The sequence below is a fragment of the Phallusia mammillata genome, chromosome 5 (genome assembly GCF_965637545.1).
Source record: "Phallusia mammillata chromosome 5, kaPhaMamm4.hap1.1, whole genome shotgun sequence".
NCBI lineage: Eukaryota > Metazoa > Chordata > Ascidiacea > Phlebobranchia > Ascidiidae > Phallusia > Phallusia mammillata.
In genome coordinates this window covers 14,363,977-14,379,408 of record NC_137256.1, presented here as the reverse complement: position 1 = coordinate 14,379,408, position 15,432 = coordinate 14,363,977, and the positions used below count along the sequence as shown (strand labels likewise).

The window sequence follows — 15,432 nt, the reverse complement described above, 5'->3', positions numbered from 1 at the left end:
GCTCACCACAAACATTTCTGCAAAAAAACAACGACAGTCCGGGGCGCAAATGCAAATGGTGGGGGCGGGAGTTTACTTTAGTCATTTGTGTTGATAAAATCCAGGTTTTACTACTCACCACTATATCAAAGACAAGAAACTGTAAGAGCTATGGATGTCACTCATTCCATGGTTGATTACCATTGACACAAAAGTCGTTTGATAGTAAACTGTTTTGTGTCCACTTTCCAAACCTGTTGACCAGTTTATTTTTTTTCAAAAAAACAACAACAACAACATGGCATTATGTGACATACCTACTGTAACGTCCCGTGAACGCGCCCCGGTTACAGCGCGGAACGTCACACGAGGGGGGATTGAAACGCGATTCCTAAAGGTCTCCAACACGCAGTCCACACAGATAGGGTGTTTTGTAGATCTTATATTCAAACACTTTCAACGAAGAATGAAGAGGACGGTGGGAGGCGATAGAAACGATCGGAAACGAATAGAAAACGGTTTCTACATAAAGCATGACATTAACATTGCGCTTTAAATGTAGAAATATAACTCAAAGCTTACCAACTGTTATGGTAACCGGAAGAAAATATATAACATGGGCAATCCCAGAAATCACTGTCACACACCTAAATACACAATAAAGCATGAGACCACAATATGACATTATGACGTCATATACACAATGCTTACCAAGCTATGTAGAGCGACAGTGTGGAAAGGTCACGCTTCACGTGAATATCGTACAAGAACGCTGCGTAAACAAATACAACTTAAATAAACCCAACTACACGTACAGTACGACTATTAAAAAAGGGAAATGACATTTTAGGTCATTGCAGTTTAGGTCAAGTTCACAGCGGTTAGCATTCATTATGGTAATTCACAATAATGAGTCATTAAACACACATATACAAAGTGACTCACCAATAATCGTCAACACTACAATAAACAGCTTTTTTACAACAACCGACGCAGCACCGTGCTCCACGGAAGTCAGCAACGAAAAGAACTAAACCACATTGCGTTATAACACAAAACTGGCAGTCGATTGTTACGTCACACAACGCACTAGGTTACAACACAAGTTGTACTAAGGAAATGCGGGAATCTATAGAAATCGGCAATTACTGGCAAATAAGATGTAACATACCCCCCCACAATGTACGAATCCAAGGAGGACATTTACAACACAACACACAAACATCGGCAGTAATTGCGAACAAAGAAACACACAACTAATCACGCATCGCGTCGTCGCGGCATAGCAAGCACAATTTTGCAATTGAGCGTCTCAAGGCACCAGTGTGAGTCTTGACCACCACCTGGCGCACTACTCCCTTTCGATCAGGAAGCACATCGGTCACGCGACCCAAAAGCCATTTGCTCCTGGGCTGATTATCATCCGCTACAAGCACAACGTCACCGACTGCGAAATTAGAATGTCCATTTGCCCACTTCGATCTGGGCATTAGCGTCGGCAGGTACTCGCGCGACCATCGCCGCCAAAATTGGTCGGCCAAGTATTGTACTTGGCGCCAACGGTTACGATGGAAACAGTCCTTCCCCGTAAACAGTCCAGGGGGCATATTCGGCGCTGCACGTGGCAGCAGTAGGTGATTGGGTGTAAGGGGCTCCTCATCCTTCGAATCGAACGTCACAGGAACCAAGGGACGGGAATTCAGGATGGCCTCGACCTCCACCATCAGAGTCATTAGTTTCTCATCGGACAATGTCTGCTCCGAAAGCAGAGCGTTGAGAATTTTGCGCACAGAGCGTATCATTCGCTCCCAAACCCCACCCAAGTGGCTGGCAGAGGGAGGATTGAAGCTCCACGCAATATCACGTTGTTGCAGATATTTGTAGATCTGCCTTTGATTACACTGGTTCAGTTCTTCGCGCAGGATGCGCTCAGCTCCAACGAAGTTTGTGCCGTTGTCGCTAAATATCTGGTCTGGCCGTCCTCGACGACCGATAAAACGTCGGAGAGCTCCAATAAAGGAGTCCGTAGACAGTGAATGCGCTATTTCGATATGCGCGGCTCTGGTGGAAAAACAGGTAAAGATGCACCCGTACCTTTTTACCTCACTTCGTCCTTGCTTCACAAGGAAAGGTCCAAAGTAGTCGACACCGACCACTGAGAACTGCGGCTTATTGGCCTGAAGTCTCGCAGCAGGAAGGTCTGCCATCATCTGTTTGCCAAGGGAGCCATTTCTTCGGCGACAGGAAACACACTTGCCTAGAACACGACGAACCGCTACCCCTCATTTGATGATCCAGTAGCGTTCCCTGAGAGACGACCACGTGTGTCCCATTCCAGAATGGCCAACCTCGTCGTGCTGCTGCATAATCACTAGGTCTGTAAATCGATGGTCGTATGGAAGAATCATCGGATGCTTCACATCAAACTCGACACATGCACGCTCGAGCCTTCCACCAACTCTCATAACTCCATCGACTAGAATTGGATTGAGCTTTCCAAGAGCTCTCTTTTTCTTTGGTAAACGAATGGCTTCGCCTTTTGCCTTCGACATCGCAGCGATAACGTCCGGAAAACTTCGTTTTTGTATATACTTGACGATCTCAAGCTCGGCAGCCCTGAGTTCAACAACGGTCAGTTGCCCAGTAGTTACTTTGTATTTGGCAGGAAACCTCCTTGACATCAACATCGATTTGAATCTGAGCAACCAGCTTACAGCCCTTTTCAGCCGATTGAGTGATGAGTATCTGGCTATGAGTCGATCCGTAGCGGACTCGCTGGCGACCAGACAAACGGTTTGAGTTTCTTTCTTTACCAAAAGAAATTCGATTGGCAATGACGACAAGTCTGGGCAGGAAGGCCATGTATCTTCTTGCTCCCAAAGAAACTGGGGTCCAGTAAGCCATCGGTCCGGACAAAAAAAAATGTTGTGCCTAATTTAAATAGGCTCAAATCGTTCCGTTACCGTTGCGTGATAACAGGGAGTCGTTATCTCAAAGCCGTGACCTTTCAATCTCTTGTATTCGCTTGTTATCTAATCGCCAATTGTGACGTAACAAGGGTTTAACAAGGAGTTTTATGCGCTAACAAGCGGAAAGTTACGTTCCGGTTAGAACGCTGGTTTTAATTTGTTTTTGTTAGTGTTAAATGTACTAAATGCAACTGTTTTTGTAGTAAAACAATGTAAACTGAGTAAAACTGGTTAAATACGTTTAATGTTGTATTGTTTCTGTTAACTTTGTCAATAATAAAAGAACTTAACAGTTTTGACCTGACAAACACATATTAGTTTGCCACACACAGGTAAACGTAATTTGTTACTCGCCAGGCCAAATTTTTGCCTTCTGCAGTTACCAACTTTAGTGCATCCGTGACATTGCGCAACTTAACAGTAGGATCGCCGCTTCAGAAAGGCGTTCAGTTCTTTAGAAATTGCTGCCCGTTTTTTTAAGCAACGATTTTGATTGCCTGACTGCAGTTTTGCTGAGTAAGCTAAATAACAGCGGCGGGATCAGAAAACTACAAAGCTTTTTCTAAAATAATTTGTCGTTTTGTCAATTGGACAGGTAGAAAAACCGCCAAAGTCGAAAGTTGGACCGGGTTTCGGTTTTGGACCTGCTTACAATTTTGGACAAAGCGTTTTGCCGCTTAACGCGTCGTTTTGAACCAGGAAACGAAATGAGCGACAATTTAGTGGCATTTTGACATGTCAATTACGTATTCAGTCTCGTGCGGTTTAGCACTTTTGTGTGGAAATTTTTTCAAAACGATCTAATGACGTATAATGACGTCATTGGGGAATTTCCCAAAATAAAACGTTGGACCCCCCCCCCCCTTTAAAAATTTCTGGATACGCCCCTGGCCTTGCCTATTACAAACGAGCAGTGAATGCGTCCTCGCTCGTCTACCAGCCTCAGATAGGTCACCGCGCCGTAAGCTGTAGATGACGCATCTGCAAAATGGTGCAATTCCGTTTTTCGCACCTTACCAAAATCGTGGGGCTTCAGGCATCTAGGCAGAACGACCTCTCCTAACCGCGGTAGTTGCTGCAACCATTTTGCCCACGATTCGGAGTCTTCATCGGAAAGAACGTCATCCCATCCCAGCTGCTTTCTGCAGAGATCTCTTTGCATCGTCTTGGCCACCACGATCACAGGCGCTGCAAAGCCAAGAGGATCGTATAAGGAACTTACCACCGACAGGATTGACCTTCTGGTGTAAGCTGTAGGCTGCTTTACATCGACATTGAAACCGAACTCGTCCGACGAAACGTTCCATCGAACACCAAGTACCCTCTCGCACGAAGAACCATCCTCGTCCAGCTCCTTCACCGATTTAGCCCGTTCCTCTTCATCAATGGAAGCGAGAACTCGCTCGCTGTTACTAAGCCACTTGGTTAGCCGAAGTCCCTTCTTCTTAAGAAGTGCACAGATGCCTTTGACCAACTGAACTGCTTCTGCTTCAGTGGACACGGACTATAAACAGTCGTCGACATAGAAATTCTTTTCTACCGTCTCGACGACTTCATTAGGAAATTCGCTTCGCAAATCATCAGCGGCTTGTTTGAGACAAAAACTCGCACAGGAAGGCGAAGAAGTTGCTCCAAACAAATGAACAAGCATCCTGTGTGAGGTGGGCTTCTTCGACACATCGCCATCGGGCCACCACAAGAACCGAAGTGCATCGCAATCTGCTGGCTTCACGCGTATCTGATGAAACATGGCCTCCACGTCGGCCACAAGAGCTACCTTTTCCATTCGGAACCTTGAAAGAACTCCGACTAACGAATTGGTTAGATCTGGACCCTGGAGTAAAGCATCATTCAAGGACTGGTCGCGGTATTTGGCGGCACAGTCAAAAACCACCCGAACTTTACCGGGCTTGTGTGGATTTGTAACAGGGTGATGCGGCAGGTACCATACTACCTCTGCAGACTGTTCCTCATCTGGAACTTCTTCGGCATAGCCTTTAGCTATGTAACCCTGTACCGTCTTTGTATACGCATCGCGTAGCACGGCGTCGCGTCTCAGGCGACGTCCCAAAGAACCCAAACGGTTTAGCGCCATGTCCCGGTTGCACCGAAGCGGTTGTGCGTTCGGGCGCCATGGTAGCGGCAACTCATAATGACCTTGCTTGAATTGCACACTTGTTTTCATTTTATCTAAGACGTACCGGTCTTCACGCGACATAGGCATCGCGTCGGCGTTGGTATCTTGAAAATCGGTCTTCCACATTCGCTCTAACTTCTCGTGCAGCGAATCATCGGCAACTTGGGTAAAGTTGACGGAAAACAAATCAGTTGACTTCTTAGAGACAGGTCCTGCCAATGCCCATCCAAGTGGAACCCTGAATGCAATAGGTTGCTTCGGTTTTCCCTTCCGTACCTCTTGCACGAGAAAGGCCTCTGGAACGTCCAGCCCGATTAGCAACAAAGCCTCGCTGCAATCTACCTGTGGGAATGACAGGTCTCTAATATGTGGCAGTGCATCCAATTCCGCGTTTCTCGGAAACTTGTTGGCAGTAATAGGCAGACAATCAACCGCGAACACCTCAGGAAGTTCCACAGTTGTGGAGCCATCGAGCGAAGCAACAGATAAATTTACTCTTTTGCCCTCGCGCTTGCGACTGTCCCCGTTGACCGTTTTAAGCGTCACGTTGCTAGGTTCACCTCGCAGTCCTAGCTAGTCCGTCAGTTTCTTGTCGCACAAAGTAATGCCCGAGCCAGTATCTAAAAGAGCGTACGTATCAACAGCCCTACCGTTAGCACGGACTTTGACCGCAACCATCATCAAGTTGACGCTCTGTCTACCAGAAGAAGCATGACAGTCCTTTCCAATCGCCGACGCAACCGAACAAACAGTCCGTTCCGGCGCAGGTCCTGTGACAGGATACTCGTCCTCTCTCTTCTCTGGCGGATGCAACAAGGTGTGATGAGCTTCATTGCAGTCCCTCACGGTACACGCCTTTGGGCTGTTGCACTTAGTGGCAAAGTGTCCAAATCTGAAACAGTTATCACAGAGTCTGCGGCGCCGGGTGACGCGCAGACGATCACGGTAACACCGGGATTTAAATTCTTCACACTTAGCAAGCACGTGGTTTCCCGAACAGCACTGACACAGCGGGGCAGTGGGAAAATGGGAAGGTCCGGCACGAGCCTTAGGCCTAGATTCTTGTTCGCTTACAACGGCATGACTGGAAGCCTTTACGTGACTACCTTTACCTTTCGCCCTTTTGGCTTCGTTACGATGCTCATCCAGAATGCGGCTAAACAACGAGTTTGCAATCTGGTCCTCGGTTTCCACGAAATTAACGAGATGCTCGAACAGAGGTTCACGGCCAGTCTCTCTGATTATTGTTGCGACACGCCGTTTCCAAGCCTCCTGCATCTTAAACGGTAGACGATTTACGACAGCAATCAACGTAGGATAGTTATTCATCTTGGAATGCTCGTCAATGTCTGAAAGTGTAAGTAAACAATCGCGCAGCGACTGTGCAAACTCGCTCAAGCCAGCAGCATCGTTCGGTCGCAATTCTGGACCGTTAACAACACACCTTACACATGCATGAGCGATTATATGTGACTTGCCAAAGCGGTCGTACAGTAACTGTCTCGCTTGTTTGTACCCGTTTTCTCTAAAGCAGTGTTCAATCAGTTTACGGGCCTTGCCATCACAATGCTGCGCCAAATACGACAATTTGGCACCATCGTCATCGACCTTGTTGTCGATACGAGAATCGAAATTGCGAATAAACTTCCAATAGTCCATTGGATTGCCGTCAAAAACGAGAACTTTAGGCTTTGGTCTGTTTATGTGCTTCACAAGTGATGCAATCTCATTGTCATGCACGCCAGTTGGCTTGACTGAATCATATGTGCAAGAATTATTTACAATTGGGTTTGCTGCGGCGAAAGAACTTTTCTCATCAAACGAAGATTTAAATTTAGGCGCATATTGGGACAGGGACTTCGACGGAGCAACATAGTCAACCACATACCGTTGGTCAGGAGGGCTTTGCTGCGACGTGACAGGCGGTGACGTAAACAATACGTTGATCCCCGAGCGGCTTCTCCAGGGGAGGCGTGGTCGATTCACCAGAACCTTCCTTCACCGTTACGTACTCCGTGTTTCCTGACATCTCGTCCCAAACCTTCTCCTCAAAAGCAGTTCCAGCATTTCCATTTTGTCCCTTTGGCGCTGTTCTTCTTCAGCACGACGGATTTCTTCTTCGGCACGTCGTCTGTCTTCTTCGGCGCGTCGTCTGTCTTCTTCTGCGCGTCGCATGTTTTCTTCTGCTCTCTTCTGTATGTCGGTTTGTCTTTTTATTACTTCGTGCTGTCTGGCGAGTTCCTGCTTCTGCGCTGTTTGTTGAATAGCAAGACGCGCGAGCTGCGTAGTTACTTTAACTCTAGTTCTACTGTTAGTCGAAGAACTAGATCGTCTACTTCGTCCGCAGAAGGAGTCGTTGTCCCTGGGACTGTTTTCACCGCTTCCATCCGGACTAGCCATGTTAACAGGTAAAGCACTCCTAGATGGAGAATTTACCTCACGAATCCAGTGGGAAACTCGGTCATCGAATTCGGCTTTGTTTTTCCTCACGCTTGCTAGTTCGTCGGCAAGATCGGGATGCGCCTCGTAGACAGCAACAGTATCCACAAAAAGGTGTTCAAGCGCAACCAAGATCGTCTCGAGCACCTGCTTGTTGCGGTGGTCCTTCATCAGACACTCGGCGGCTAGATATTGATCACTTAGACGTCGACGGCAGTCAGCGACCGCTTCAGGGGTTGTAACGTTTGATTGGCTCATCTTCGACCGCCTAATTATTCAATAAACAGGTAAACTTGTTTTTGCAAGCAGTTGAAACTTTCATGTAACGTCCCGTGAACGCGCCCCGGTTACAGCGCGGAACGTCACACGAGGGGGGATTAAAACGCGATTCCTAAAGGTCTCCAACACGCAGTCCACACAGATAGGGTGTTTTGTAGATCTTATATTCAAACACTTTCAACGAAGAATGAAGAGGACGGTGGGAGGCGATAGAAACGATCGGAAACGAATAGAAAACGGTTTCTACATAAAGCATGACATTAACATTGCGCTTTAAATCACTGTCACACACCTAAATACACAATAAAGCATGAGACCACAATATGACATTATGACGTCATATACACAATGCTTACCAAGCTATGTAGAGCGACAGTGTGGAAAGGTCACGCTTCACGTGAATATCGTACAAGAACGCTGCGTAAACAAATACAACTTAAATAAACCCAACTACACGTACAGTACGACTATTAAAAAAGGGAAATGACATTTTAGGTCAAGTTCACAGCGGTTAGCATTCATTATGGTAATTCACAATATTGAGTCATTAAACACACATATACAAAGTGACTCACCAATAATCGTCAACACGACAATAAACAGCTTTTCTACAACAACCGACGCAGCACCGTGCTCCACGGAAGTCAGCAACGAAAAGAACTAAACCACATTGCGTTATTACACAAAACTGGCAGTCGATTGTTACGTCACACAACGCACTAGGTTACAACCACCCGATCCGTCTGGAAGTCCCCGATTAAAATCGGCTGTGTTACGCAGAATAATGCGTTTCTTATCGGGCGGGATTAGAATCTTTAGAACCTGTGTTATAACACAGCCCGATTGCGGATAGTTTTATCGGTAATGGCAGTGGAGCATTAAATTTGTTTTTTATTGGCAAATATTATTTTTGCTGTGATAATAATCGCAGGTAAATTGGGTTTTATATCAAAATGGCAGTTAATTGTAAAACAGCAAGACAAAAACAAATGCATTCTAAGCTGTGAAATGAATATGTTAAACACTAAAATGAGCCAAGAATCAAGATTGAAGTGCCTGATTGGCATCAAGGTTCTGGCAATAAAGCAATGCAAAGAGACCTTTCAGTGAGAAGATTTTCAAGTTCTTACCTTTATATGAAGCAAAGTGAGGACCAGCACACTGTCATGTGAGGGCTTGTAGATTGGATTTGAATTGAAATGATTCACAGTAAGTGGCTGCCTTGTTACTGCCCTTCTAAACTCAACTCTTTCTGTATTTGTGGCTGATGTTATTTTGAATTTTAGCACAGTTAAAACCCCCAATATTGAATATTAACTCTTGCTTATTGGTGACTAAACTCAAGCCTCTTTTGTTTAACCCATAATTGTCAAGTCAAATGAGCATACACTTTATCTTTATTTTTTTAATGCAGTTCATTCCATATCAAAAAAATTGAAGAAAGTCTTTCATTGCGGAAGAATTTTGTCGACAAAAACAGCTCTCTCTTAAAGTGTCAGCAAAATCATTGATGTATACGATCTGTTACTTGCCTCACAGGAGAAAATTGTATGTCGAGATATGCACCACATACTTTAGTTTTACATGAATCAAATCGGAATATGTGTTATTTCTTTTCCACTGTTTTACCTGCCTGCAAGTTTATTTATTAGTTCTTATACCCAAATTAAGAATTTGTATTCAAACATTTGTAGGCGTTGATATTATTATGATTATGGTCTCATGTAAATTCTGAGAATGTTTTGCACTCTGATGTAGAATCGGACAGTAAACCTGATTCATCAGACATAAATTGAGAACCTCTAGTTTTGACCAGTAGTCTGCATGATAGCATGTTGTAACAATTGGGTGGTTCAACCTCATTTTTCACATGATATCCGGTTTAATTTTCTTGATAATTCAGCAAATCATTACATTTTCAGCTGTACAATATTGTTTCACCTTTTTGTTTTATTTTAGTCTGTTTACTTAAAGATCCTTGTTTAGTATGTACTATGTACTTGCAAATGCAGGTTTTTAACTGACCAATCAACCAATTGCTGTGAATGTAATTATTTATTCTCTTCCCATTTATTTCTGCTTTCATATAACTATGGGACTCAACTTGAATATGTTGAAGTGTGGAAATTGGGTTCATAAGGTGCTTTTTCCATCAATAAAGTGTTGTCCTCACTGTGCATTTGGTGTTTCATCATTTTCATTAGTACAGGCTTTAACGTGTGTAGCGTTTACGACACTATTGTGCAATGTTTATGGAAACTATTGCATGTTATTTCGCAATAACGTTTCACACCACGAAATGGAAATGTTTACCCTCATTTCTGCATAGACTAATGTTTATAGTTCCGGTTCTATGGTAGTCATAAGCTATTTCCAGCCATTTTCGGGTTCCAGAAAGATCTAACAGTAAACATAGTGTTTCTTCCATTGTGACACATATTTCCGTCGATATTTGCAATGTTTCCGCAGTTGTGTTTTGTATTAGAACGCGTCGTTTCCACCCTGTGAAAAAGCACACGGTGTTCACCAAGAGGCGCTATGGCACTATAAATTATATGGCTACCTTAAAATAAATAATATAAATAATATGAGAAAAAGAATTCGTACACCGGCCAATGTTTCACATTGTTATATAAGTGTAGACTTTGATGTTTTCGCCGTTCTATTTGTGGATGCTAAATTTGGTTTTTATCTCACTGCTGTTGTTAGCTGGTCAAGAGCTAATCAGACGATATCGCTTAAAGCAAATATTCAAGAATACAGAGTGTTAAGCAACTCTGGGTGTGCTTACTATTTGAGACAGTGATGAATCGTGCGAATTTTAGAGGCTCATTCCGACGTAGATCCTTTCGGTTCGCAAGACTCTTTAACCATTCCAGACAGTACAGACAATCCAGAAATCGTGAAGAAGAAGAAGAACAAATAAATCGTGTCCGTAATCATACATTGCAACTTTCTACTGTCGCTAAGCGTGAGATAAATCGTTTAACTGTGGTCCAGAACATAGTTCCAACTTTCGTCTGGAATTCTAATTTCAGAGAGTTTGATTTGAAGTTCAAGCCTTGTGCTTTGGAGGAAGAGATTTCTCTAACCGAATTCATAAGAGACAGTGATCAATTTCTAGCTGAAGGTCTACGACGACGTTTGCAGGAGATAAGGTGTGAAATCTTCCAAGGTTTAATTGCTAGCACAGATCCGGACCAGATTAGTTTCGGCAACAACCCAGACGAAATAAGTAAAGCCGTGAGACTCTATCAACGGGTCAATCGTGAGCAATTAGAGTGGATCACGCTAACGCACGCAGCACCTGCCAGGCCTTTGTGGTCGCGTTCTAACGAAGAGGAATCTTGTGTTATCAATCTATCCATTCCCTTGAGACACCATACCTGCCGCCCAACAGGCTCTAAGGAGGTTGGTGCTTCAAACTGGTGCCCCGAGTGAGGACCGAACTCACGACCACTAACGACTTGAGGTATATGGAAACGGTTTTTACACGCCAACTCTAAACAACATTCAGTTAACGCTTGCAAAATATCGTTAAAATCTTATCATAACGTCGAAAATGAGAGGCGTACATCGTAAGCGAATACATGACATAACCGCTTTAAAAATGATTTTTGCGCTGTCGAATTATGTAGCCTATAAAAGCTCCAGATGACAAACGGTTTAAGGTAAACGCAAACGGTTTTCACAGGTCAACTCTAAAATACATCCAGTAAAGCCATACAAAATATCGTTTAAATCTAATCATAACCTCGAAAATGAGAGGCGTGCATCATAAGCGAACGCAGGACATGACCGCTTTAAAAATGATTTTTGCGCTGTCGAATTATGTAGCCTGTAAAAGCTCCAGATTTTAAACGGTTAAAGATAAACACAAACGGTTTTCACAGGTCAACTCTAAAATACATCCAGTAAAGGCATACAAAATGCCGTTTGAATATGATCATAACCTCGTAAATGAGAGGCGTGCATCATAAGCGAACACAGGGCATGACCGCTTCAAAAATGATTTTTGGGCAGTCGACCAATCTAGCCTATACAAGCTCCAGATTTTAAACGGTTTAAGATAAACACAAACGGTTTTCACAGGTCAACTCCAAAATGCAGCTAGTAAACGCATACAAAGCATCGTTTAAATGTGATAATAACTTTAAACCGTTTAAAATCTGGAGCCTGTGCATGCTATATGGGTAGACCGCGCAAAAATCATTTTACAGCGGTCATGCCCTGCGTTCGCTTATGATGCACGCCTCTCATTTACGAGGTTAAGATCAGATTCAAACGACATTTTGTATGCCTTTACTGGATGTATTTTAGAGTTGACCTGTGAAAACCGTTTGTGTTTATCTTAAACCGTTTAACATCTGGAGCTTGTATACCATTGGTTGACTGCGCAAAAATCATATTTAAAGCGGCCACGCCCTGCATTCGCTTATGATGCACGTCTCTCATTTACGAGGTTATGATCAGATTTTAACGATATTTTGCAAGCGTTTACTGAATGTTGTTTAGAGTTGGCGTGTAAAAACCGTTTACATATACCTCAAGCCGTTAGTGGTCTCAAACACGTTAAAGCCTGTACTAATGAAAATGATGAAACACCAAATGCACAGTGAGGACAACACTTTATTGATGGAAAAAGCACCTTATGAACCCAATTTCCACACTTCAACATTTTCAAGTTGAGTCCCATAGTTATATGAAAGCAGAAATAAATGGGAAGAGAATAAATAATTACATTCACAGCAATTGGTTGATTGGTCAGTTAAAACCTGCATTTACAAGTACATAGTACATACTAAACAAGGATCTTTAAGTAAACAGACTAAAATAAAACAAAAAGGTGAAACAATATTGTACAGCTGAAAATGTAATGATTTTCTAAATTATCAAGAAAATTAAACCGGATATCATGTGAAAGATGAGGTTGAACCGCCCAATTGTTACAACATGCTATCATGCAGACTACTGGTCAAAACTAGAGGTTCTCAATTTATGTCTGATGAATCACTTCACTGTCCGATTCTACATCAGAGTGCAAAACATTTTCAGAATTTACATGAAACCATAATCACCATGGAGGTAAAATAATATCAACACCTACAAATGTTTGAATACAAATTCTTAATTTGGGTATAAGAACTAATAAATAAACTTGCAGGCAGGTAGAACAGTGGAAAAGAAATAACACATATTCCGATTTGATTCATGTAAAACTAAAGTATGTGGTGCATATCTCGACATACAATTTTCTCCTGTGAGGCAAGTAACAGGTCGTATACATCAATGATTTTGCTGACACTTTAAGAGAGAGCTGTTTTTGTCGACAAAATTCTTCCGCAATGAAAGACTTTCTTGAATTTTTTTGATATGGAATGTTTCTGTTGATTTTTTCAAGCTTTAAGCATTTTTCCCGGATGGTGAACTGCAATAAAAAAATAAAGATAAAGTGTATGCTCATTTGACTTGACAATTATGGGTTAAACAAAAGAGGCTTGAGTTTAGTCACCAATAAGCAGTCTAAGTGTTATAAAACAGAGTTAATATTCAATATTGGGGGTTTTACCTGTGCTAAAACTCAAAATAACATCAGCCACAAATACAGAAAGAGTTGAGTTTAGAAAGGCAGTAACAAGGCAGCCACTTACTGTGAATCATTTCAATTCAAATCCAATCTACAAGCCCTCATATGACAGTGTGCTGGTCCTCACTTTGCTTCATACAAAGGTAAGAACTTGAAATTCTTCTCACTGAAGGGTCTCTTTGCATAGCTTCATTGCCAGAACCTTGATGCCAATCAGGTACTTCAATCTTGATTCTTGGCTCATTTTAGTGTTTAACATATTCATTTCACAGCTTAGAATGCATTTGTTTTTGTCTTGCTGTTTTACAATTAACTGCCATTTTGATATAAAACCCAATTTACCTGCGATTATTATCACAGCAAAAATAATATTTGCCAATAAAAAACAAATTTAATGCTTCACTGCCATTACCGATAAAACCGTCCGCAATCGGGCTGTGTTATAACACAGGTTCTAAAGATTCTAATCCCGCCCGACAAGAAACGCATTATTCTGCGTAACACAGCCGATTTTAATCGGGGACTTCCAGACGGATCGGGTGTTACAACACAAGTTGTACTAAGGAAATGCGGGAATCTATAGAAATCGGCAATTACTGGCAAATAAGATGTAACACCTACAGTGATACTTTTGGTAACATTTACTCAGATTGTACATCCCAAACTGTACTTTTCCTAAAAACTTTCCTGTCTTTAAGTTTGGTTAGCTTGCCATCTGCAATTTAGGGAGTAGGGCCAGCAGGGCAAAAGATAGATAGACTTTGCAGCAGGGAGCGTCCGAACAAGTTACCAAAAAGGAGCTGTATTATACCGCAACACCAATTCCGTTAATTTTTAATTCCTCTAGTCTAGTGCACCCAAAAAAAATGTATCTTTTTATCACACTCAAAAATACTTTGTTACAATGGCAGCAACGACCTTTATCAAACCTTAAGTAGTTGTTCAATAAATTGCACCCCAATGAAAATAATAAAAAAGGTGTTTCGTTTTCTTGACTGGTCACACGTGACGACTCACGATTTTGGCTCCAGCTCGAGAATTTTTTGACTTAAATGGGTATCGTGATATCGTCGCTAACTCGCTGTCCTGCTTTTCTGTTGGATTTGTGGGGTCGAATTTTTCTTTGTCAATGGTCTGTACTGATTAAACAATCAACGTAATAGGAAAACTTGTTTTTTGAAAGGATGTGGTTTGCCAACAAATTAACTGTTCTGTTTATTTGAGTAAAACATTTTTTAGGATAAAAAAATTAGTTAGGAACGCTATACACGTACTTAAAGAGTAATTTAATCATAAACATAACTCTCGTACACAAGTTCTTTGGCAGTTATGTTTATGAATAAAGAAATTAGTATTTGGGAGGTTTGTTTGTCATTTGTGAAAAAAAAAAGTTTGGTGTAAGTGAGTAAAGTTTGCATGTCATTTATTTCTGTTCAAATTGTTAATCAAATAAGAAACAAAAAATTGCATTCCTTTTTATGGCTCGATTAGATAATTTATTTTTTTTGTTGACCATTTTTTAACTAAAGAAATTGTAGATAATTGAATCATTTTTATGCACAGTATTTTTCACCAAGCAATATAAAACAACATCAAGTGAGTTAAGAAGGCACAAAACAATATAAAGCTACACCAAATGTTGTTAAGGTCCCCCAAGTGATTTAAAGGTAAACCAAGTGATGGGGCATCAAACAGAGGTAATAATGCGTGAAGTGGTTTTGTATGTTTTTGATACACAACTAAGTTTTTGAAAGTTGCAAGGGGTTACGCAAAAAAATTTGGTCATAATCTCCCGCAGACAATAAAATGTAAAAAAGAAACGATTTATGCTTATTATCTGTTTTTAAGAAACGATTTATGCTTATTATCTGTTTTTATGAAATAGTCCAATATTATTATTGGTCATAATCTGGTCTCAATTGTCATGCAATAAAGGAAATTATGCTTGTCAAATATAAAAACTCAGTGGACAGGCAGCCTTTTTTCTTTCATCACAAATTTGTGACTTTCAATTAGCAACACAAACTGTTTTTATACTGGCT

The 15,432-nt window shown here is 41.9% G+C and overlaps 2 protein-coding genes and 1 long non-coding RNA gene across 4 annotated transcripts; all 3 read right to left on the bottom strand.

The window, feature by feature from the left end:
• Positions 1-257: 257 nt before the first annotated feature.
• LOC145227713 (uncharacterized) lies at positions 258-3,802 on the bottom strand. Of its 2 annotated transcripts, XM_080092606.1 has the most exons (3): positions 691-3,802; positions 562-626; positions 258-501 (listed from the first exon to the last, which is right to left on the bottom strand). In XM_080092606.1, the coding sequence occupies exon 1, from the start codon at positions 2,187-2,189 to the stop codon at positions 1,236-1,238; it is 954 nt and encodes a 317-aa protein (XP_079948732.1). In that variant the 5' UTR covers positions 2,190-3,802; the 3' UTR covers positions 258-501; positions 562-626; positions 691-1,235. The 2 variants fall into 2 exon arrangements, with proteins under 2 accessions (XP_079948732.1, XP_079948731.1); XM_080092605.1 differs by having other exon boundaries at positions 258-626.
• An 11-nt stretch (positions 3,803-3,813) lies between these two features.
• LOC145229581 (uncharacterized) lies at positions 3,814-7,782 on the bottom strand. The gene is made up of 4 exons (XM_080094929.1): positions 7,098-7,782; positions 5,736-6,839; positions 4,489-5,654; positions 3,814-4,392 (listed from the first exon to the last, which is right to left on the bottom strand). The coding sequence occupies exons 1-4, from the start codon at positions 7,780-7,782 to the stop codon at positions 3,814-3,816; spliced, it is 3,534 nt and encodes a 1,177-aa protein (XP_079951055.1).
• A 4,632-nt stretch (positions 7,783-12,414) lies between these two features.
• LOC145227714 (uncharacterized) lies at positions 12,415-13,977 on the bottom strand. The gene is made up of 2 exons (XR_013859955.1): positions 13,455-13,977; positions 12,415-13,231 (listed from the first exon to the last, which is right to left on the bottom strand). It is a non-coding gene; the product is annotated as an uncharacterized LOC145227714 (long non-coding RNA).
• Positions 13,978-15,432: the final 1,455 nt, after the last annotated feature.